The 20,983-nt window shown below is 65.9% G+C and overlaps 1 protein-coding gene across 2 annotated transcripts in view; it reads left to right on the top strand.

Annotated features, from left to right (window-relative positions):
• The first annotated feature begins 1,496 nt into the window (after nt 1-1,496).
• The window catches only part of CACNA1B (calcium voltage-gated channel subunit alpha1 B), a 108,696-nt gene continuing 89,209 nt past the window's right edge, over nt 1,497-20,983 (top strand). For both annotated transcript variants that reach the window (XM_054726819.1, XM_054726820.1), the window contains exons 1-6: nt 1,497-1,780; nt 2,626-2,731; nt 5,621-5,760; nt 16,815-16,906; nt 18,258-18,410; nt 19,743-19,933. In XM_054726819.1, coding sequence (XP_054582794.1) covers nt 1,497-1,780; nt 2,626-2,731; nt 5,621-5,760; nt 16,815-16,906; nt 18,258-18,410; nt 19,743-19,933 — 966 coding nt within the window. The remainder of the gene's footprint in view (nt 1,781-2,625; nt 2,732-5,620; nt 5,761-16,814; nt 16,907-18,257; nt 18,411-19,742; nt 19,934-20,983) is intronic.

Here is a 20,983-nt window from a genome sequence, read left to right as displayed (position 1 = left end):
GGGAGTCTTTGGAACAGGAGTCAGTTGACCGCTCTGCTGAGAATCTCCTGCCACTTCATCACACTCAGAATAGCAGGCAGAGCCCACAGCGTGGCACTCGGGCCGAGGTCACCCCGGGCCTCTGCACAGCGCCATCTCACTTCTCCACACACCGGGGGCACTTCCGGCGTCCGCTGTGACTCCGGCTAGAAAAGCCTCCTCCGGCCGGTCGCGCCCTCCATTGGCTGTGAAGGGGACAGTGTCTGACACGCGCCCGACCCCCGTGTCCCCGAGCAGGAGCGACTCGGGGAAGTGCACATTGCGTGGAGTGAGCACGCCTGGCCCCGGCCAGCACACGCACACGGCTGCTGCTTGTAGGAGAGCGCAGCCCCCCCCCCCCGCGCCCCCAGCCTCGTGCGGACATGTCAGGTGCTCGTGGGGACGCTGCGCGATGGATGGACACGGAGCACACAACAGCCTCCCGTGAAATTATCAGTGAACGAGCCCGGCTGGCGGGGCTCAGCGTGGACCCAGGAACCGAGATCCCCAGTCAGGGCACATGCCGGGCTGTGGGCTCGATCCCCAGAAGGGGGCGTGCAAGAGGCAGCCCATCAGTGATGTTCCTCTGTGGTTGATGTTTCTCTCTCTCTTTCCCTCTCCTCCCCCCGCCCCCAAACACACACATTTTAAAAATTATTATTGAGAGAATGGTGGGAGGACAAAAGTCCGAGTGGAGATCTGGAAGCTGATGCGGGTCGTTGATGGGAAGGTCTAGGATGGGACAGAGGGAGGCCCCCGGGCCGGGGTTGTGCATCCGACCAACCGAGACCAGGGCGTTGGAAGCATCTAGAAGTCGAAGGTGCCGAAAGGAGCGTGGTGTGTGCAGACTTTGCCTCCTGAGCCGCCAGCTTCCTGGAAGAGGCCTGGGAAGAGTGACGTGTGGGAAGAAACGTGGGGAACCAGGAGCCTGCCGCCCCCCCCCCCTTTGGGCTGGAGCGTTAAGCGACTGGTGATGCCTCCAGGGGGAGCGGGGTCCTCTCGGGCAGCTCAGCATGGCCGTCGAGGGCCCCGAGCCCCGCCCAGCTCCTGGCCACAGCTGCCCAGTTCAGCACCTGGCCAGCGCCCAGCCCGGAGCAAGCCGGACGCACGGAGGGCGCACGCTCAGCGCGCCGGCCCTGGCTTGGGGCGCAGCCAGGGAGAACCCGGGGCCGAGGCGCATCCCCGAGGGCTGGCGGCGGGACCCCGCGGCGGGGCCTGGGCGGGGGCGGCCGGCTGGGGGCGGGGCGGGCGGAATAAGGGCGGGCGGAGCGGCGTGGATTGGCCGGGCACCGCCACGTGATCGGCCCCTTATAGGGCGTGGTGCGGGGCGGCGGAGTCGGGTGCGGCGCCTGCCGGGCCGGGCGAGGTCCGGTGCTGGTCCGGCGGCTCCGTGACTGCTCCGCTCCGAGCGCCTGGCGCGCCCCGCGGTTTCCCTGCTGGGGCCGCCGGGCGGGGGATGCGCGCGGCGCCCGGGAGCCATGGTCCGCTTTGGGGACGAGCTAGGCGGCCGCTATGGGGGCGCCGGCGGCGGGGAGCGGGCCCGGGGCGGCGGAGCCGGCGGCGCGGGCGGCCCGGGCCCCGGGGGGCTGCCGCCGGGCCAGCGGGTCCTCTACAAGCAGTCGATCGCGCAGCGCGCGCGCACCATGGCGATGTACAACCCCATCCCGGTCAAGCAAAACTGCTTCACCGTCAACCGCTCGCTCTTCGTCTTCAGCGAGGACAACGTCGTCCGCAAATACGCCAAGCGCATCACTGAGTGGCCATATCCTGCCGGGCTGGGCCGGGCCGGGCCGGGCGGGGGCTGCCCGCGGGCGCGGGCACAGGGACCGGGCGCTGGGTCCGGCGTCCGCACCCCGCCGGGTGTGGGAGGGGCGGCTGGGCCGGGACCGGGCGGGTCGAGTGCGGCGCCCAGTGGCCATCTTTCCGGGGCCAGGAGGAGGGTGCGATCTGGGGAGAGGCACCCCGGGAGGGCTCGGCGTGGAGGGGGCGGGGCGGGGCTGCGGGGCCCTCTCCGCCCGCCGCGGGTGCGTGTGTGTGCGCGCGCGCGCGTGTGGTCGCGGCGGCGGCGGCGGCGGGAGCGGGGTGGACGCTGGGCGGAGCCCCCTGCCCCCGGACACGTCCCTTCGCTCCCCGGTCCGGATGCCGAGCGCACGGCCCGCCTGGAGGGCACCGAGGGTGAACCCGGGTCTGGAGGTGCGAGCTCCGGTGGCCGCGGGTCGCGCGCGCCTGGCAGCAGGTGCGGCGTGTGTGCGGGCAGAGCATGATCCCGGCGCTGCGCGTGCGTGCGGGACTCTCGGGACATGCATGTTCACGTGCCTGTGTCGGTACATGTGGCTACGTGTGTCGTTGGGCAGGAGTGCGCCTGCGCGGGGTCCCTCTCCAGCCGGAGCGGGGGGCGCACCGCCCCCTCCCTTCGGGGCGCCGAGCCGGACGGCGCTGTCCGCGGTGCTGACGGCCGCCGAGCCGGGCCCAAGGGCTGGCGGCAGCCCCCAAAGATAAAGGCGGAGGGAGTGGGGGGCACTGGAGGGGTCACTCTCAGGCCCCCTGAGGCCGCCTCGCCGCCTCCCCTCCCCCTGGCGCCTCGCGGCCGGTCCTTAACCCCCGCACTCCCTTCGAGTACATGATCCTGGCCACCATCATCGCCAACTGCATCGTGCTGGCCCTGGAGCAGCACCTCCCTGACGGCGACAAAACGCCCATGTCCGAGCGGCTGGTGAGTGCGGGGGCCGGGCGCCCCTCCCTCCGAGGGGCCCCTCCCTCAGGGTCAGGAGGGCTGGGGCAGCCAGCGCAGCCCTGATGGGGAGGGCGGGTGGCTGCTCCGTCCAGCGCCACTGGCCACCCCTGCACCCCAGGCCCGAGGCCTTAGGCTTCTTGGTCTGAGAAGAGCGCTGAGCCGGGTGTGTGGTGCTGATTGACGGCTCTGGCTCCGGGCGGGGAGGGCGGCTGGCTGCCGGGCCGTGGTGGCCTCTGCCCTGCGTGGCCTCTGCCCCGGGTGCCCCCTGGGTCTGCCAGTCTCTGCCTCCGAATTGTCTCCCCGGCTTGGCGTCTCTTCCCCGTGGGGCCACCCTGTCCCCTGGCAGCCTTCCTCCCCCCGGCTTTCTTCCTGAGCACCCTGAGCTGTTCCCACCCGTCCTGCCACAGCTCCCACAGCTCGCAGACCCTGTGCCACCCCCACTGAGGCCCCGGGCCTGAGACAGGCAGGGTGCCAGGGCGGGGTCTCTGGAGGGGCGGGGGCAGCGGGAAGGGTGGGGTTTGGGGAGGTGAGGCCAGGTCCCCCAGACCCAGCCCTTCCTGCTGCTGGGCCCTTGGCCTGGGCTTGACGTGGGCTCCGAGGCCCGGAGGCTGAGCCTGGAGCACAGAGAAGGCAGAGCCGGGGAGGATCCAGGCAGGCAGCTGCTGGAGCTCTGCCGCCACGGGGCACGTGACTGCCCCCCAGCCTCTCCCGCTCACTTCCGTGGAGATGAGCAGCGAGGACGCGCATGGCCTGCTCGGTGCCTGGCGTGGGCCCTGGACTTGCCTCCTCCCACCATCCTGGGCCCAGAGGGGGGCTGGGGGGGGGGAACAATGAGCCTGCCCCGGGGGGCTCACCATCGGCAGGGCACTGGGAGAAGGCAAGGAGGTGGGCAGCCAGCGGGGAGAGCCAGGGATGGAGGTTTCGGGGGGCACGCATTTCTTCAGCATGGGGAAGGCAGGGGGTGGGGGGAGGGTCAGCGCAGCCCTGCCACTCGGAGTGGGACGTGTCCCGTGTGACTCTTGCCCCGGCGTGGCTGGGCAGGGCCACTTGCCTTCTGGGCCAAGCTCCGCTGGCGTCGTGGGCCCTGTGCCAGCATCCACTCTGGAGGGCAGATGAGGGCGAAAGTCAGAGGGAGCTGGGGACTCAGGCAGGGAGCCTTAAGGCCAGCCCACGGGACCCCGTCATAGCCCCACGGAAGGGTGTCCGGGGTAGGGCTGGAGAGAAGCAGGCTGGGGGCAGGGGGCTCAGCCTGTGCCCATTGGGGGGCAGGGGAGGTGGGTCAGCTCCTGCCTCCTGGGTGAGGGGGTTGGGTTTGTGGGGAAGGGGGCGGGCACACTTCTCAGGGTTGGGGCTGAGCTGCTGGGAAAAGGAGCAGAATGGGGTCCGCCTGAGGCCCCCTGGGCTGACCCCAGTCCCTTGGGAGGGACCAAAGGCCAGGCTCTGAGGCTGGTGCCACTGCCTGGGGAGCAGGGGGGGCGGGCAACCTGGTCCAGGGGGCGGGGCCTCCACGGGTCTCTGCCTTGGGGGCTCTGCTTCCCGCCCACCCACACCTTCCAGGGCCTTTAGCTGGAGCCCTGGCTGGCGGGCCCCATGCCTCCCCCAGGCCCTCGCTCAGCCCTGTGGTCTGGGTGGAGCTGGGGGCAGGGCTGAGGCCATAGTTAGCATGGGCCCCGCCCATCCGGGCTCTGGGTCTGCCCTTCTGTCCATTCAGAGGCCTTCTGTGTGGGGGGGCCCTGTGGCTCCCCTGGGGCCAAGGGGAGAGGGGCCATCCAGTCAGAAGCCTGGGGGGCCCTGTCATGAGTCAGCATCGGGGGTCAGGGGAGCTGGGCCGCGAGGGCCGCTCCACACGGGGCTGCCCGCCCGCCGTGGGCAGGGGAGGCCTGGCTGTGGGCTCCATGGGAGGGCCCTCAGGGCCAGGGCTCTCGAGACGAAGGCGCAGGCTGCTGTTCTGAGTGGGAGCTGGGAAACCCGGGCCACCGGCCCCGCCCCCTGCGCCCCGAGGCGGCCAGTCCCCAGGCCTGCGTCCCCGCCCCCGCTGGCTGGCAGAGCGCTCCCCAGGCACCGGCCCCCTTCCTCACCACCCCTCCGTCGGCACCGAGCAGTGGCCTGCATGTAGGCGTCTGTGGGCTGCACTGCGGCCGGCCGATTCCCCGCAATGACCCCCCTATGCGTCTGCCCCCCAACCCCCCAGGGCCTGGCTCCCCGCTCACCGGCGCTGAGGCCCTCCCTGCCGGCTGCCCTGGCCACAGCCACAGCCTCTGCTGTCTCCACCGGCGTCCAGTGTGCTCAGCTGCGCAGGGCGGGCCTCGCCGGGCGGGCGGCTGGACGAGGTGCAGGGGGGGTGGAGCGGGTGCCTGCATCTCTGGCTCCTCTCCGGCGCCCGCCCGCACTGCTCCCCTCGCCAGCAACGCCCTGCCTGTGGCCGGTGGGTGGGATCCCCGCCCCCCACCCCCAGAGGCCCCCTGAGGCCCGGCCACATTCGCTCCCAGACCTGCAGGTTTCGAGCGAACGAGCGAGCGTCTGGGAATGTGGGTTAGGGAGCCAGTGGGTCCCGTGCTGCGCTCCCGGAGTTGGGGGTCCGACCCAGGGCAGGGGCAGAGCCCCCGTGGCCTTGGCAGCTGGTCTTTGCCGGGGCCCGTGGCCTCTGTGTTTCCGTGCCCTTTGGGATGGGGGGACGACGGGACTGGGGGTGGGGCGTTGACAGATGACTCTCGTCACTGCAGGAGAAGCCCACCAGTGGTCATCGCACCCCCTGCTGCCCGCCTGGAGGGTGGGGCCTGGCCCCTCCGGTGGGCGGGGAGCTGGGCCGGGGGTGCGGGTCTCGGCCCCGCGGGGGGCAGCGGCGACCCTGTGCCGTGTTCTCCTCAGGACGACACGGAGCCGTATTTCATCGGCATCTTTTGCTTCGAGGCGGGGATCAAGATCATCGCCCTGGGCTTCGTGCTGCACAAGGGCTCCTACCTGCGCAACGGCTGGAACGTCATGGACTTCGTGGTGGTTCTCACGGGGTAGGTGGCCGCGCGCCCTGGGAGGGGCTGGGCCTTCCTGGCCTCGCCCGGGATGGTCGGCGTGGCTGCAGGGGCCGCGTGGGGAGAGCTCCTGCCCTCGGGCGGGCGGAGCGTGCTGACCGAGCTGCAGGGGTGGGGCCGAGGGAGCGGTGGTCCGTCACCGAGGGGGAGGGGTGTCCTGGGGTCTGAGCTGCGACCTGGAAGGTGTCAATCCCCCCCCCCCCGCACCCCACGTTTCTCCTTGGATGGACCCTGACGAGGACCCACAGCAGCCCGGGGCCAGGAAGGGACTCGGGTGTGGGCTGGGCAGGAGTGAGGGCCTGCCCTTCGGGCCTCCGTTGCCCCATCTGCCTGCGTCTGCCCAGCCGGCCGAGGCCCCACTCTCGTGGCTTCAGCTCCGGGGGTGGGGGGAGCTGGGGGAGTTTGCCCCACAGACCTGTTTGCACCGCCCACATCCCAGGGCCCCACTGCGCGGGGACTGTGGTCTGTTCTTCCCGAGCCTGAGGCTCCCGGGGGCTCAGGGCTGAGGCCTGCGTGGAGGAGGTGGCCCCTGGGTCCTCGGGCCGGTGGCCCAGCCTGTCCCCAGCCCCGATGGGGGGCGCCTCTGAACCTGGGATTAGTAGGTTTTCTGGGAAACTGACTTCCCTGGGCCCCGCCCTGTGCAGACTCTGCCGGAGGCCCGGCTGGTGGGGAGGGCCCGGGAGGCAGCGCTGGGGGACCTGGGCCCCGCCCTGTGCGGACTCTGCCGGAGGCCTGGCTGGTGGGGAGGCCCGGGAGGCAGCGCTGGGGGACCTGGGCCCCGCCCTGTGCGGACTCTGCCGGAGGCCCGGCTGGTGGGGAGGCCCGGGAGGCCGCGCTGGGGGACCTGGGCCCCGCCCTGTGCGGACTCTGCCGGAGGCCCGGCTGGTGAGGAGGCCCAGGAGGCAGCGCTGGGGCCCAGGGAGCGCACTGTTTACTCCCCTCTCTCCCTCCCTCGGGACCAGCGTCCCTGAGGAGGGTCCCCTCGTCTTTCAGGGTGTCCCCGGAGCCTGGCTCGGGCGGGCTCCCAGGAGGGGTCAGGGGTGTCTGCACATTAAAGGGGAGCTGGAGCTCGGGGCTCAGGGCTCCGGGCCTGGGAGCGGTTGTGCTGCGGGGTGTGTGTGTGTGTGTGTGTGTGTACGTGTGTGTGTGTGTGTGGGGGGGGGTAGAGGGAGGCCCTGAGTGTTTTTCGGGGTGAGTGCTGGCCGCTGGGGAGTCAGGGAAGAACCCTCTCAGCCCTCCTGAGCCGAGGTCCCTGTGGGCAGCCGTGGGGTTACTCTCCACACGCTCTTGTTTGTAATTAGGGTTCACTCACGTAATGGGTGCTCAGGGGCGGGGGCCTGGTGGGGCGGGTCTCTGGGGGGGGAGGCCCGTTGCCTGGAAGCCCAACTCCTCCCAGAGGCCAGCAGGGCCTCCTGCTCTGAGCTGAGGCTGGTCCTGGAGGGCCTGGCTGGCCCCGCCCCCCCCCCCCCCCCCCCCGGGAGCCCTCAGCCTCCCTGCTCCCCTGGGACCAGGCCGGGGGCACCTGGGCCTGGGCTGCCGCAGCCTCTGGCCCGGGCTGCAGGGGAGTGAGCCGAGGGGCCGTCCTGCCATCCGCTCTCCTGTCCATGCGCCCGTCCAGCCGCTCGAGGTGCCCGCAGCCGTCATTCGTTCATTCGGGATTGGCTGAGCCTCCGCGGGGTGAGCGCAGGGTGAGCAGCCGCCCCTGGGATGGATGGGGTCGAGGGGACTCTGTGACCCTCAGTGCCCGTGGGCTTCTGACCGCACCGGTGCCGCCCGCCCGCCCGCCCCGTGCTCCCCGAGGCTCCGTCACACGGAAAGGGGGTGTGGAGGGCAAGGCTGGCTGGAGGGGGCTGGAGGTGTCAGGGAGCCCTCAGTTGCCCCGTGACTTCGGAAGGACACGGAGGATGGAGCTAGAGAGCTAGAGAGGTCACGGGTGTATCGATGGTGGTCAGAGCCAGAGTCGAGCAGGCACCAGGGATGGGGTGTGAGGGGGTGCTGCGGGGCTGAGAGGGTGTGGGCTGGTGGCAGTGAGGGGGGTGCAGGCTGGTGGCAGGGGGGGGTGGAGACCGGGAGTTTACTGAAGGGCAGGCGCGGGGAGAGGAGTGGGGCGGGGGGGGAGAGGAGAGGAGGGGGGGGAGGGGAGGGGAGGGGAGAGGAGAGGAGGGGAGAGGAGGGGGGGAGAGGAGGGGAGAGGAGGGGAGTGGATGGTGAGGCCGCCACTGGGGCGGGTGGGACGCTCTCTGTGCTCGAAGCCATGCAGGGCGGAGACGGGGCCTGGGCGCTGGGGGCAGGGGAAGGACTGGAGGGTTTTAGTCGGTGGGGCTCCCGCCGGGTGCTCATGGCTCTCCCCAAGTCAAGGCCATCGGTGACAGACAGGAAGCCCGAGCTGGACGAGGGGCCTGGGACACAGCCCGGTGGCCTGGTGTCTGTGACAGCAGACGCGGGAGGGGGCGCGGCTGTGAGCTGGGCTGGCAGCTGAGCACAGAGGGATGGCGCGCCCCTCCCAGCCCGTCCAGGCCGCCCACTCCTGGGGCTGTCCCTGGGCCCCACCTGCTGGGGGGGGGCCCCCGCCCACCGTCGGGCCCGAGGGGCTGATTGCAGGACCCCGCGTCCGCCCTGCTGGCCTCGCCTCGGCTTGCTCCCTGGTGGCGGGACGGCGGAGTGTGTCCCGCTCAGGCAGGTGGCTCCCACGGGGACGTTCCAGCCACAGCTTCTCGTTTTACTCCAAATTAAACCGGTTTCTCTCCAGGACCTGTAATTAGAGCTGCAGGGCCTCCTGGGGGGGGGGAGGGCGGGGCCCCTGGGCCTGCTCCTGCCGCCCTCGGGGAGCACCTGCCCCTCTCGCTGAACGCTGCAGCCTCAGAGCCCAGAACGGGGACTCGGGGACACACGGGGAAGGGAGGGGGCTCCGCGGGCTGGGGGACATCTGTCACTCACAGGATCTGCGCTGCATGATCTGTCCTCCACGCACTGTCTGCCTGGGGCTTGCTGGGGGCCCCGTTTGAGCTGACATCGGGGGTCTCCAGCGCCCCAGGGCCCAGGGGGACTGGGATTGTCTCCAGGGATCCCATGAGGCCTGGGTTCTGAGCCCTGACATCTGAGGGTGGGGGTGGGGGGCTCAGCCAGGCCACCGTGGCCAGTGTCCTTCTGCGTGAGCCTCGGCGTCTGCAGCCAGGCTCCGGGCAGCTCAGCCCAGGCCCCCGGTTCCATGGGGACGGGGTGGGGAAGGGGTGGCGGCTGGGACGGGTGCCCGCTCCCGGGCTGGGGTCTGCAGGTGCGCTGGCGTCCCGGGCCACTCCCGGCCCTGGGTCTGTGGCTGGCGGGCTGAAGGGACGTGGCCAGATGGGCTCCAGATTAGTTGCCAACATTTAAAGATGTTTTTTAAAATGGGTTTTTAGCCAAAACCGGTTTTGCTCAGTGGATAGAGCGTCGGCCTGCGGACTGAAGGGTCCCAGGTTGGATTCCGGTCAAGGGCATGTACCTTGGTTGCGGGCACATCCCCAGTAGAGAGTGTGCAGGAGGCAGCTGATCGATGTTTCTCTCTCATCGATGTTTCTGACTCTCTATCCCTCTCCCTTCCTCTCTGTAAAAAATCAATAATATGTATTTTTTTAAAAAATGGGTTTTTAGAAAGAGAGAGGAACACCTGTGGGACATGCTTGCCATCTATCGGCTGCCTCCAGCGCGCCCCACGCCGGGGATCAAGCCTGCAAGCGGGCGTGAGCTCTGGGATCAGCTGGGGCCTTTCCGAGCCGGGATGACGCCCGCCCTCGCAGCCACGCCGCCAGGGCCAGCTGCCAATCCTGGAGGAGGAGCTTTTGCGTGAAAGTGCACGTGCAGGGACGCGAGGCTCGCACACAGGTGCGCGGTCAGTCCTGGCGGCCGAGGCCCCGGGCCCAGGGCCGCCCACCTGCCCGCCGAGCGTCACAGGCCTCCTCACGCATGCAGCCCCAGCTCCGGGCGCCTCCCGCTCCTGTGGGTGCCAGTCCTGGCCGATGGGGTTCACTCTGAGGACCTCCTCTGGGCTCTGTCTCCAGGTGGAGCCGCACGGGCGGGGGGGGCGGGGAGGGACTCGGGCTTGGGCTTCTCTGTCTGGCCGTCATCTCTGTGCCGTCCCCGCCCCCATCCCCCCGCCCCGTGCCGCCCGCCCGTGCTCAACCTCTGCTGTGAAGTCGGTTGGGACGGCGGAGCCCGGTGGCCCCAGGGCACAGGGTGGTGACGTGACTCGGCCCAGGCCCGGCCCGTCTGCGTGGCTGCCATGCCGTGGGCCCCGGGGAACTGTCCTCCCTCCTCTCGCCCTACTTCTGACCCTGGTCACTCAGCACCTTGAATCTGTAGGTTTGAGCCAAATCTGGGGAGTTTTCAGCCAGGACGGAGTTGAGTGTTTTTCAGCTCTGCCTCGTCCTCGGGGCGCTGACCTGGGCCCACGCCCTTTCCGGCAGCCTCGCTGCTTCCGCGTGCAGGCGCCGAGCCCTCCGTTCTCTCTCCCGCCGGGAGCCCGTCCCCTTCGCTTCCATCTCGGTTATTCCGGTTCCGGTTACACTTTGTCGTGGGTGCCTCCGCGTACCTTCGACGTCTCTGACGACTGTGCTTTGCCGGCAGCGGCTTCAGCCTCGTCGCTGGGTGACTGACGCCCTGTGGTCCGCCTCTTCCCGTGGCCTCCGGTCCTCCTGGTTCCGAGGAACGCGTCTTGGTGGAGACCCGGGCCTTTCCCATCATTTTCTGGGACGCGGGATGCCACTGAGACCCGTTTTAGTTGGGTCTCTGGTCCCGACTGACGTTTAAGGGGACTAGGGGCTGCCTTGTAACTTCAGTTGTGTGTGTGTGGGGGTGTCCAGGTTCTGGCGGGAGGGTCACCCCACTCTACAGACTGGAAACGGAGGCTCAGAAATCTGTCCCGAAGCGGGGCGGGGCGTTGAGTGAGAGTGAGACGGCGCCGGGCCCACGCCTGACTGCCCGCTGCCCTGGCCCGCAGGCCATGCGGGAGGAGTCAGCTGCCCCTGAAATGGGGCGCTGGTGGCCGCACCTGGAGGCGTCTCCTCCGTGGCCTCGGGTCAGAGCCGGCTGCACTGACCAGTCGCCGCCCCTCGAGCTGGACAGAGCATTCAGCCAAGGACTCCGTGTCCCCTCGCAGGGCGGGGTGGCGAGGGTCAGGGGTCAGCATGGCGGCTGTCCGCTGTTGGAGTTTGGGGCCGGCGGCCCTTGCGGGAGGAGGGGCCGGGGAGGGGCCCCCACAGCCCCCCTTTCCCAAGCGGTGGGCGGCGGCCAGCGGCCGTGACACTTCCTCTGGGTGAGTCACTGGGGCGCCTCCTCCAGGTTGGGAGCCTGGGCACTGGGGGTGCCCCCGGACCCCCGTTTCTCCCCCGTGAGACGGGCACGCTGACCCCCGGAGGCCTGGAAGCCGAGCCGCGGGGGTTGGTTTGAATGAGATGCAGGCCTTTGCTCAGCTCAGCCCCTGGGGCGGGGGCGGGAGGCTGAGACCCACAGGCTGTCTCCATGGCAACCGCCAGCCGCCTCCTGGGCCAGAGCTGCACCTGGAAAGTCGGTGACAAAGCAGTTCCTGGAGGTGGAGGTGGCTCCGCCTGCTCGGCTCTGGGGCTCTGGCTCCTGCGGGGGGTGGGGGGGGGCGCCTGGCTGGCTCTGCACCCCTGCTCCTGCCCCGACCTGAAGACCCCTCACCTGCCCAGCGTGAAGGGCGGGTGTGCAGGCGCGAGGCCTCCCTGGCCGCCCACCCTCTCCAGTGACAGCAGTGACGTCCGGAGAACACGGGTGCGCCTCACTGAGCCGGGCGCACGTCTCCGGGCACCTCGCCAGCCCAGGGCCCCCGAGGAGGGCTGCGCCGTGGACAGTGCCGCTGCCCGGAGCCCAGTGGCCGGGAAGACAGGCTCAGGCTGAGGCCCAGCGTCGGAGCCAGGGTCCTGCTCGGGCGGGGTTCCTCAGAGAAGTCCGGGTGCTGGTGTCCGTCTCCCCAAGGGTCTGGGTGCCGCCTCTGGCCCCGCCTGGATGGGGCTCCGAGCAGCGGGTGACCACCTTGGGCGGGAAGGGCACCCGTGCAGACCCTCTGGTGGGTGCCGTCTACTTGGGGTGTCTCTGGGAGTCAGTCGGACGCCGTGGCTGTGTGTGCAGGGCCAGGGCACCGTGAGGGCTGTCCGGGCGGCTGGCGCTGTGTGGTCCCCGCCACCTGCTCCAGGCGGGACACCGAGCGCTGGCTGGGCCTGGGGGCGAGAGGGCCCCCCCCAGGGACCAGGGTGAGGTCTGGGAGCGTGTGCACCCCGCGGGCAGGGACCTCCCGGGCTGTGATCGCGGCCGCCGGTGTGGTCCTGCCTGTCCCCAGGTAGTGCCAGATCAAATGGGCTCGGGGATGCTGGGCGCACGCGGTCCGTGCCGTCCCCCAGGCCCAGCAGGGACCCCTGCGGGAACGGTCAGGAGGAAGAGCAGGAGGGGGAGTGGGCAGGCAGGTGCCCACCAGGGTGGGGTGGGGTCAGGGTTAGGGTTGGCGGTCCGGGGTTCCTCTGTCTTGTCACCTCTTCACAGACAAGTAACAGCCGTGGGCCCTGGTCAGCTCTGGCCTTTCAGACAGGGATGGCCTGGGGGTGGCCGGGCCGAGTAGGGAGTTGGAGAGCGGCTGGGAGGAAGGCTGGGGGTGACCCAGGGTCCTGCACAGACAGCTGGGAACCTGCGGCCTCAGAGACCAGCTGGCACCCTGAGTCTGGGGCTGTGGGTGAGGGCCTGGGTCAGGGTTAGGGGACTTGCCAGGGCTGCAGCTGGGGTCCCCCTCCCCCAGCTGTGGGTGCTGATGAGCGGTATGCCGTGTCGGTGTGTCTGCCGCACGTCTGTCTGAGCCGTGTTTGGGTTCAGGCTGTGTGCACGGCTCCTGTTCTCATCCACACGCGTGCTCATGTGCCTGTGCCTTGTATCCGTGTCCCCATGCCCCGTGGGCTGGGCAGCCGGGCCTGGGCCGCCAGTGGTCACAGCCGGGCGTGTGTGCTCTGGGCCCGAGTTCCAGCTGTTTCATGAGGTTGTCATCGTGAGCCACGTAAAAGCTTGTATTTCGCCTTCTTTTGGTGGAGCAGCACATGGAGGGGCAGCTCACGTCCCATCGTGTCCTCTTCTACCGCCAACCGTTCAGGGTTCAGTGCGCTCCGAGTTAGTTGTACCACTGTCACTGCAACCTCATTTTATTTACTTAAAACATGATTTAATTGCTTTCAGAGGGAAAGGGAGAGGGAGAGAGGGATAGAAGCATCAGTGATGAGAGAGGATCATGGATCGGCTGCCTCTTGCACGCCCCACACTCGAGGTCAAGCCCACAACCTGGGCATGTGTCCTTGACCGGGAATTGAACCGTGAACCCGTTCCATAGGTCGACGCTCACCCACTGAGCCGTGCTGGCCGGGCCCCACAACCTCATTCTAGAACATTTCCCTCCTCCTCCAAAAGCAGCTCGCGAGCAGCCCCGGCCCCGCCCGGCAGCGCCTGCTCTGCTCCTGGCTGGACGCTCACGAGCGCCTTCGCACGAAGAGGCCTCTGTGCCCGCCTCCCACCGAGTGCCATGTCCTCAGGCTCATCCATGTGTACGTGAAGCGGATCATGTCGGCCCTTCACCGTCACTTCACACACACCAGCATCTCCGTTGTCATCTGTCATGACTATGCAGTGCGCTTCTCCCGCTGACCCCGGAGATGGCCGCTTGTGCCAGTCGTCGCTGTAATAGCGGCTCCTTAATGCTGTGGTTCTGACGGGACACGTGTCCGAGGGGGCTGGCCGGAAGGGCTGCCAGAGTCCACCCTGAACAGAGCCGACGCTGCCCTGGACTGCACACTCCTGATCGAGGTCCTGGGAGGTTCGTTGTCTTCAGGAATTGTCATTGTGTCTGTTCCTTTCCTATTTCTTTTTTAAAAAAATTGATTTCAGAGAGAGAGAGAGGGAGAGGGAGAGAGAAACATCAGTGATGAGAGAGAACCATTGATTGGCTGCCTCCTGCACGCCCCACACTGGGGATCGAGTCTGCAACTGGGCATGTGCCCTGACCAGGAATCAAACCGTGACCCCATGGTTCATAGGTCCATGCTCAACCCCTGAGCCACAGCAGCCAGGCTTATTACCCGATTTGAAAGGGAATCCTTTATGATCAGCGTGCTTGTTGGTGCCTTCAGAGTGGGTTCTGTGCATCGAAGAGATTATCAGAAAAGATCGTACTTTCTAAAAAAAAAAAAAAAAATCAGTATTCTATTTATGAAAGTTACAAACCCAAAAATATCATTCTTTAAAGGCATTTGGATTAAATCTGCAACAATGTGGATGGACCTTGAAGGCATTATGCTAAATAAGTGAAATAAGTCAGAAAGACAAACACAACTATTTATGATGAAAACACTCCGTAAGATGGACATACAAGGGAAGTACCTCAACATAACAGTGACATACGACAAGCCCTCAGCTCATGCCACGCTCAGCCGTGAAGACTGCAAGTTTTTCCTCTAAGATCAGGAGCAACACAAGGGTGTCCCCTCTCACCCCTCAATCAACACAGCGCTGGCGCTCCAGCCCGAGCACCGGGCCAGAGACACAACGGCACCAGACGGGGCAGGAAGAAGGGACACCAGCACGTTCTGCTGACGGCAAGACTCCACGCACAGAAAACCAGGCTCCACCAGAGCACTGTCCCAAACACGAACCAAGTGCAGTCGAGTAGCAGGATCCGAATCCATGCACGGAAACCCGCTGCATTCCTCTACGCGGACAATGAAGTTCCAGAAAAAGAAGCGAAGAAAACAAGTTCATGTGCGAATGCAACAGAAAGAATGAAACACCTAGGAATAACCTGGAAGGACGGGAAGAACCTGCATGCTGAGATTTTTTAAATCAGAGAATGTGACTCCTCCAGTTTCATTCTTTCTCAAAATGGTTTTGGGGTGCGTTTTTCTATTTCCGCAAAGGAATGGCGGGGCTTTTGATGGGGATCGCGCGGCCTCGACAGGGTGCTTTGGGTGGTGCGGACAGCTAGCAACGCGAAGTCTTCCAACGGATCTTCCCCGTGTTGGCTCTCCATCAGCAGTGCTCTGGAGTCCTCGGTGTCCAGTAGGTCTTTTGCCTCCTTGGCTAATTTTACTCCCAAGGATTTCATTCTTTGGAATGCTATTGTAAATGGATTTTTTAAAATGTCCTCTTTTGAGTGTTCGTTGCAAGTGCATAGAAATACAACCTGTTTTGTGTGCTGACGGTATATCCTGAAACTTTGTTGAATTCATTTGTTACGGTAACTTTTTGTGGGTTTTCTACAAATTTAGGGTTTTCTACGTATAAGAAATGTTGAGACTTTTATTGGAATCACATCGAATTTGTAGGTTCATTTGGGGAAAAGGGACATCTCAGTGATGTTATATTTGTTTCTTGTAATGAACTTTGAACTTAAGTCTTTAATTCTGGAAATTCCTCCTTCTCTCTCCAAGTGTGGCTTCTTCACCATTCACTCAGTTCTTTCCCGGAACGCACCCTGGACGCGTGTTCGAGGAGGGGTCTAGCCTCCAGGTCGCTTAGCTTCTTTCTCTTGTTCTCTGACGGCTGTGCGTGGATTCCTCCACACTATCTCCTAAACCATTAATACTGTCAGACCACGTCTCCTGCCCAGAGTATGATTCCTGATGGTTATTGCTATTATTTCAGTATCTATTTATTGCCAGACTCCTAGCTCTTAAAATACCTGCCTGGTTTGTTTCATGATTTGCTGGTTTTGTCTGAACGGGGTTAATCTTCCAACAGGTAGTCCCAGCAGGTGAATGGACTCCCTCATGCCTCATGGGACTTTGGTTTGAAAGATTTTCCTGTTTCCCTTCTTTTCTGCTGGGACTTTTACCTTCTCTTTGACACCAGTTCTCCCCTCACTGCAGTGCATTTAAGGGCATAAAGCCTCCGTCACCAGGATTGTTAAGGTGCATTTTAAATTGTGACTTGGATGTGGAATGTACCAGAGGCATTCAGGGGTGAAGCCTTGGTTTTGGCTTAAACAACAGTTGACTAGTTGCTGAGATGGGGAGCGGGGGGCGTTCACTGGGAAGGAGCAAGCCTGGGAGTAAGAATAAAAAGCTCTTTAGTCACCAGGATGTAACAACTCTGAACTTTAAAAAAACGGTATTTTTATTACCTGAAGTTTGAAACAGAGCCCCTCAGGTCTATCATGTTTGATATGCTTTTTAAAAAATCCCAGTGGGAATGTGTAACATACACTTGGATACCTGAGCCCGGAATTCCAGATTTGAGTTAAAGGTGCCAGGTTGGGCGTAATAAGCACACGGTGGGGTGGATCCCAGATGGAGGGAGCCCTGGGTGTCCACTTTTTGAGGGAGGAGGAGGGGGAGAGGGAGGGGGAGGGGGAGGAGGGGGAGGAGAGGGAGGAGGAACAGGGGGAGGGGGAGGTAAAACTGGCAAAAGGGACAAAGACTCCGGGTGCTGGTGTCGGAGCTGGTGAGGGTCCACCCAAGGGCAAGGGGAGGAGGCTCGTCACAGCTTTTCCGTGGACAGTGGGGGCGGGCCTGTGCGGGCAAAGGTGACGGGAGGGAAGGTCAGGCGTGCAGAGGGCAAGGTGGACACTGGACATGAGTTTGGGGGAAGGGAGCAGAGGGAGTGCCGTGGGCAGAGGTGGGAATGGGAGCTTCTGTGTCGGTTTTAAGTCAGAATGGAGCGGATTGGAATGGCTTTCCGAGCCGTGGGAGCTCTGTGGCCCCCCTCCCCACCCCGGTTCCCACTCACCCCGAGATGCATGAGAGGGCGGTGCACGCAGGAGCCCCTCAGCCTCCATTCTCTCCCGCTCCCTCTCGGCACCGCCGCTCACGGGCCGCTTGGGCTGCAGTTGGGTTGGTCTGGGGACCGGGTTCAGGCTGGGACCCAGACCAAAGGCCGGGCGAGCAGAGCCTCTCTGAACCGCGTGCTGGTCACCCACCGCGGGCAGCACGGCCCGCGCCCTGGGCCAGCCTGTGCCGGGGGTGTGGGGGGAGGACACGTGTGCGGGGCCCTCACCTCCCGGTCTGTTGCAGGATCCTCGCCACGGCGGGCACCGACTTCGACCTGCGGACGCTGCGGGCGGTGCGGGTGCTGAGGCCCCTCAAGCTGGTGTCGGGGATTCCGAGTGAGTCTGGCCAGTCCGCGGGGCTCAGGCCGCCGGGACCCCGCCTCCTCCCACCCGGGCCCGGCCTCTGCGCGGGCTGCTCGGGACCCGGGGAACCAGGTGAAGGGGGGCTGGCCTTCCCAGGGTGCCCCTCCTCCACCGGGGCCGGAGGCGGCCTGGCTCCCCGGAGGGAGGCTCCGCGGGCCCCAGGTTGCCCCTCTTCTGGGGGTGAGGGCAGAGCAGAGAGGACGCCATGGGGGCTGGGCGCGCGAGGGCGGACTCAGCGCTGCCCGGGCCCCCTGTCCGGGGACTGAGGCAGGTGAGGGGGGCTCCAGGCTGGGCGCGGCCCCGACACCACTGCCGGGGAGACCGGTGCTCGCTCCCGTTCCGCCGACGCCGGCCGGAAGCCTCACGGGCGCTGCGCCCTCTGCCGGGTCCTCCGCCGACACCCTGAGTCCGCGTCGGTGGCGAACCCCGAAGGGCAGCGCTTTCCCTGTGGGGCTGGGTCTGTCCGGATCCCCGGCTCTTCCTCCCCAGAACCCCCGGCTCCCAGTTCCCAGCATTCCCTTCTCTTCCTTCCCGCCATTTCCGGATCTTCCTTCCCAGAACCCCCGGCTCCCAGTTCCCAGCATTCCCTGCTCTTCCTTCCCGCCATTTCCGGCTCTTCCTTCCCAGAACCCCCGGCTCCCAGTCCCCAGCATTCCCTGCTCTTCCTTCCCATGATCCTCTGCTCTGCGCTTTCAGAATCTTCTGGGTTCCCTCTCAGGACTCCCTCGTCTTCCCACTCAGGATCGCCTGCTGTTCTCTCCCAGCATTCCCTGCTTGTCCCTCCCAGGAGCCTCTGCTCTGAGCTTCCAGAATCTTCCCTTCCCCTCCCAGGACCCTGCTCTCGCCGCACCCGAGCCTCCTCAGATCCACAGCCCACACGCCCACGGCCTTCACCTCTGACATCTGCCCCCCGCCCGCCCCCCGCCCCACGACCTGGGCTTCCTCAGGCTGCGCAGCTCCCCTCCCGCCTTTCAGCACCTGCCAGGGCCCGGCCCGCGGCTCTGCTGCCCCGCCCCCCTGCCTCTGGCCCGCGGCCCTCTGGCCCGATGCCCTCTGACCCCATGCCCTCTGACCCGATGCCTTCTGACCTGCCGCCCCCTGACCCGCGGCCCCCTCTCCTGCGGCCCTCTAACCTGCTGACCCGTCCCCCCCCCCCCCTCTGACCCGCAGCCCTCTAACCTGGCGCCCCCTGACCCGCAGCCCCCTCATCCTCTGCCCCCTCACACGCTGTCCCCTGACCTGCCGCCCTCTGACCGCCGCCCCCTGACCTGCCGCCCCCTGACCCGCCGCCCCCTGACCTGCCGCCCTCTGACCGCCGCCCCAGGTCTGCAGGTGGTGCTCAAGTCCATCATGAAGGCCATGGTCCCGCTGCTGCAGATCGGGCTGCTCCTCTTCTTCGCCATCCTCATGTTCGCCATCATCGGCCTCGAGTTCTACATGGGCAAGTTCCACAAGGCCTGCTTCCCCAACACCACAGGTGAGGCCGCCCGTCCGGGGACCCCCGCGGGCCGGGCTCCGGGTGCCCAGCCAGTGCCGCGCAGCTGCCCTCCCTGGGGCAAAGGGAAGAGGTGCGGTCTCAGTCACTCCCGGGGGAGCCGGAATCAGAAGGAAGGGTTTGGGGGCCTGGGGTGCGGGAGGGAGAGCCCGGCCGCCCGGTCAGGAGCAGCCGGTGCAGGTGGCGGGGGAAGGACGGGGCGGCAGGAAGCTGTGCGGCTTTGGCGCCGGTCAGGGCTCCGAGCCGTGTCCCGAGAGACGGGAGGACAGTGGGGTCTGCGTGGGAGCGACACCGGAGGGGCTGCAGGGCCCAGTGTTGGCCTGACCTGGGGACAAGCCGCGGGCCTCCATGGCTGCAGGCGGTGGCCTGAGCCGCGGACGCCTCGGAGACCGGAAAGGCTTTCCCTGAAATCTAAGCCACTGGGACTTCAGAAGCCTCTGGCCAACTGCAAACAAAGGGAGTTTTCCTCGCGCCTCAGCTCCTGCAAACACCGCCTCCTGTTGTGAGTCTGGGGGGCTCTTCCTTCGAAGGCGTGAACAGCACGGAGGGCCCCGGCCACGTGCGCTCGTCGTCGCGGCGGGAGAAGGCGTCTGCCCCGGATTTGAGAGCGGAAGTGGAACGTCATTGAAGAGGACACAGCTGTCCGCACGCAGACGGTGCCTTGCCGTCTTCACGGGCTGTTGAGGCGTCTGGAGGGAGGAGAGCGTGTGGTGGGCTCTGCCCGCACCCGGGACTGCCGGTTTCCTCCTGGCGTTGCTCAGAGGCCCTCTGTGCCGACAGGCGGGGTTTCCGCCCCGAAAGTCATCCTTTGCTCCTTTCGCTGGGGCTTGGGGCAGGGAGGGATCAGCACCTGCTGCTTGCGCCTGGTCGCAGAGGTCAGCACGGGGTCCTGGTGTTTCCTCCGTGTCCCTCTGCCTGGTCCCTGGCTGCCAGCTGTCCCCTGGGCACAGGATGGGCGGACTCGGGGCCCCCTGCCTGGCGAGCATGGGGACCGCGGTGGCTCCGAGTGACAGGCCGGTGTGCGTGTCGGGAGAACCGCGTGGCAATTCGGCTGGAGGGAGGGGAGTCAGCGTCCTGGGCGGGGCGAGGAGTGTGCTGTGTCTGGTTTTAAGATGAATGAGTCCTGAGCGTGAGTGGGGTTCCAGCTGAGGGAGGGGGCAGGCTGCCCAGAGGAGGGAGCAGCTGGGCAGGGGCAGAGGGGTGGCGGGAAGTTGAGGGGGTTCCACCTCCGTGCGTGCGGGGAGTCCAGGCCAGGAGGGTTGAGAACGCGGTGCTGCTGAGTTCAGGGTCTGCGCTCCCTTCTTTTCCACACAGAAGCCAAGCCAGTGGGCGACTTCCCCTGCGGCAAGGAGGCGCCCGCCCGGCTGTGCGAGGGCGACACCGAGTGCCGGGAATACTGGCAGGGACCCAACTTCGGCATCACCAACTTCGACAACATTCTGTTCGCCATCCTGACGGTGTTCCAGTGCATCACCATGGAGGGCTGGACCGACATCCTCTACAACGTGAGTGCCTCGGCCCACAGCCCCCGGGCCCGCGTCCATCTGACCTCTGACCTGAGGACCTGTGCCCGCCCGCTCCTCCTTCACACCCACCAGGGGCCCACGGGGAGCAGTCTCAGCTCAGACTCTTTATTTATTTATCTACTTACTATTTTTTAAAATATGTTTTATTGATTTTTTACAGAGGGGAAGGGAGAGGGACAGAGAGCTAGAAACATCGATGAGAGAGAAACATCGATCAGCTGCCTCTTGCACACCCCCTACTGGGGATGTGCCCGCAACCAAGGTACATGCCCTTGACCAGGAATCGAACCTGGGATCCTTCAGTCCGCAGGCTGACGCTCTATCCACTGAGACAAACCGGTTAGGGCTTTATTATTTTTTTTAATAAATACTTTAAAAATATTTTTATTGATTTCAGAGAGGAAAGGAGGGGGAGAGAGATGGAAACATCAGTGATGAGAGAGAATCATAGATCAGCTGCCTCCTACTGGGGATCGAGCCCGCAATCTGGGCATGTGCCCTGATAGGGAATCACGCCGTGACCGTCTGGTTCATAGGCCGGTGCTCAACCACTGAGCCACACCAGCCAGGCACAGCTCTGACCCTTACCTGGGCCTGCAGCTTCTGCTAGGAAGGAGGACTGAGAGAGGTGGTGGAAGTTGAAAGGACAGGTGCAGAGCCGTCTCCTGCTGCCTCTGCGGACAAACGGCTGGGGGCCCGCTTGCTGTGTGGAGAAAGGCGGGACTGCCTGAGGGGCGGGCACAGTTGGGCTGGACTGAGCCGGGCCCAGGGGGACGCTGTCGTCACACCGGGTGCCTGGGTGAGCCTGTGCCTGTCCCTTTGTTTTCTCTCTGGTCTTCGCCCCCGGCAGCGTGGCAGCCCGCTGGGCATGCCGGGCAGTCGGGTTTGGTGCCTGTGACAGAAGCTGGTGTAGCCCTGGGGGAGCCTGGTGCCCTGTCCCTCCCACCTTTCCTGCCCGACACTTCTCCTGAGCAGACCTGTCTTCTTTAATGGATAGCCTCCCCTCCCCCAGCTGCCTCCGCCCCCTCG

The sequence above is a fragment of the Eptesicus fuscus genome, chromosome 15 (genome assembly GCF_027574615.1).
Source record: "Eptesicus fuscus isolate TK198812 chromosome 15, DD_ASM_mEF_20220401, whole genome shotgun sequence".
Taxonomy (NCBI): Eukaryota; Metazoa; Chordata; class Mammalia; order Chiroptera; family Vespertilionidae; genus Eptesicus; species Eptesicus fuscus.
The sequence above is the reverse complement of the archived record's forward strand: the minus strand, read 5'-3'. Positions and strand labels throughout refer to the sequence as shown.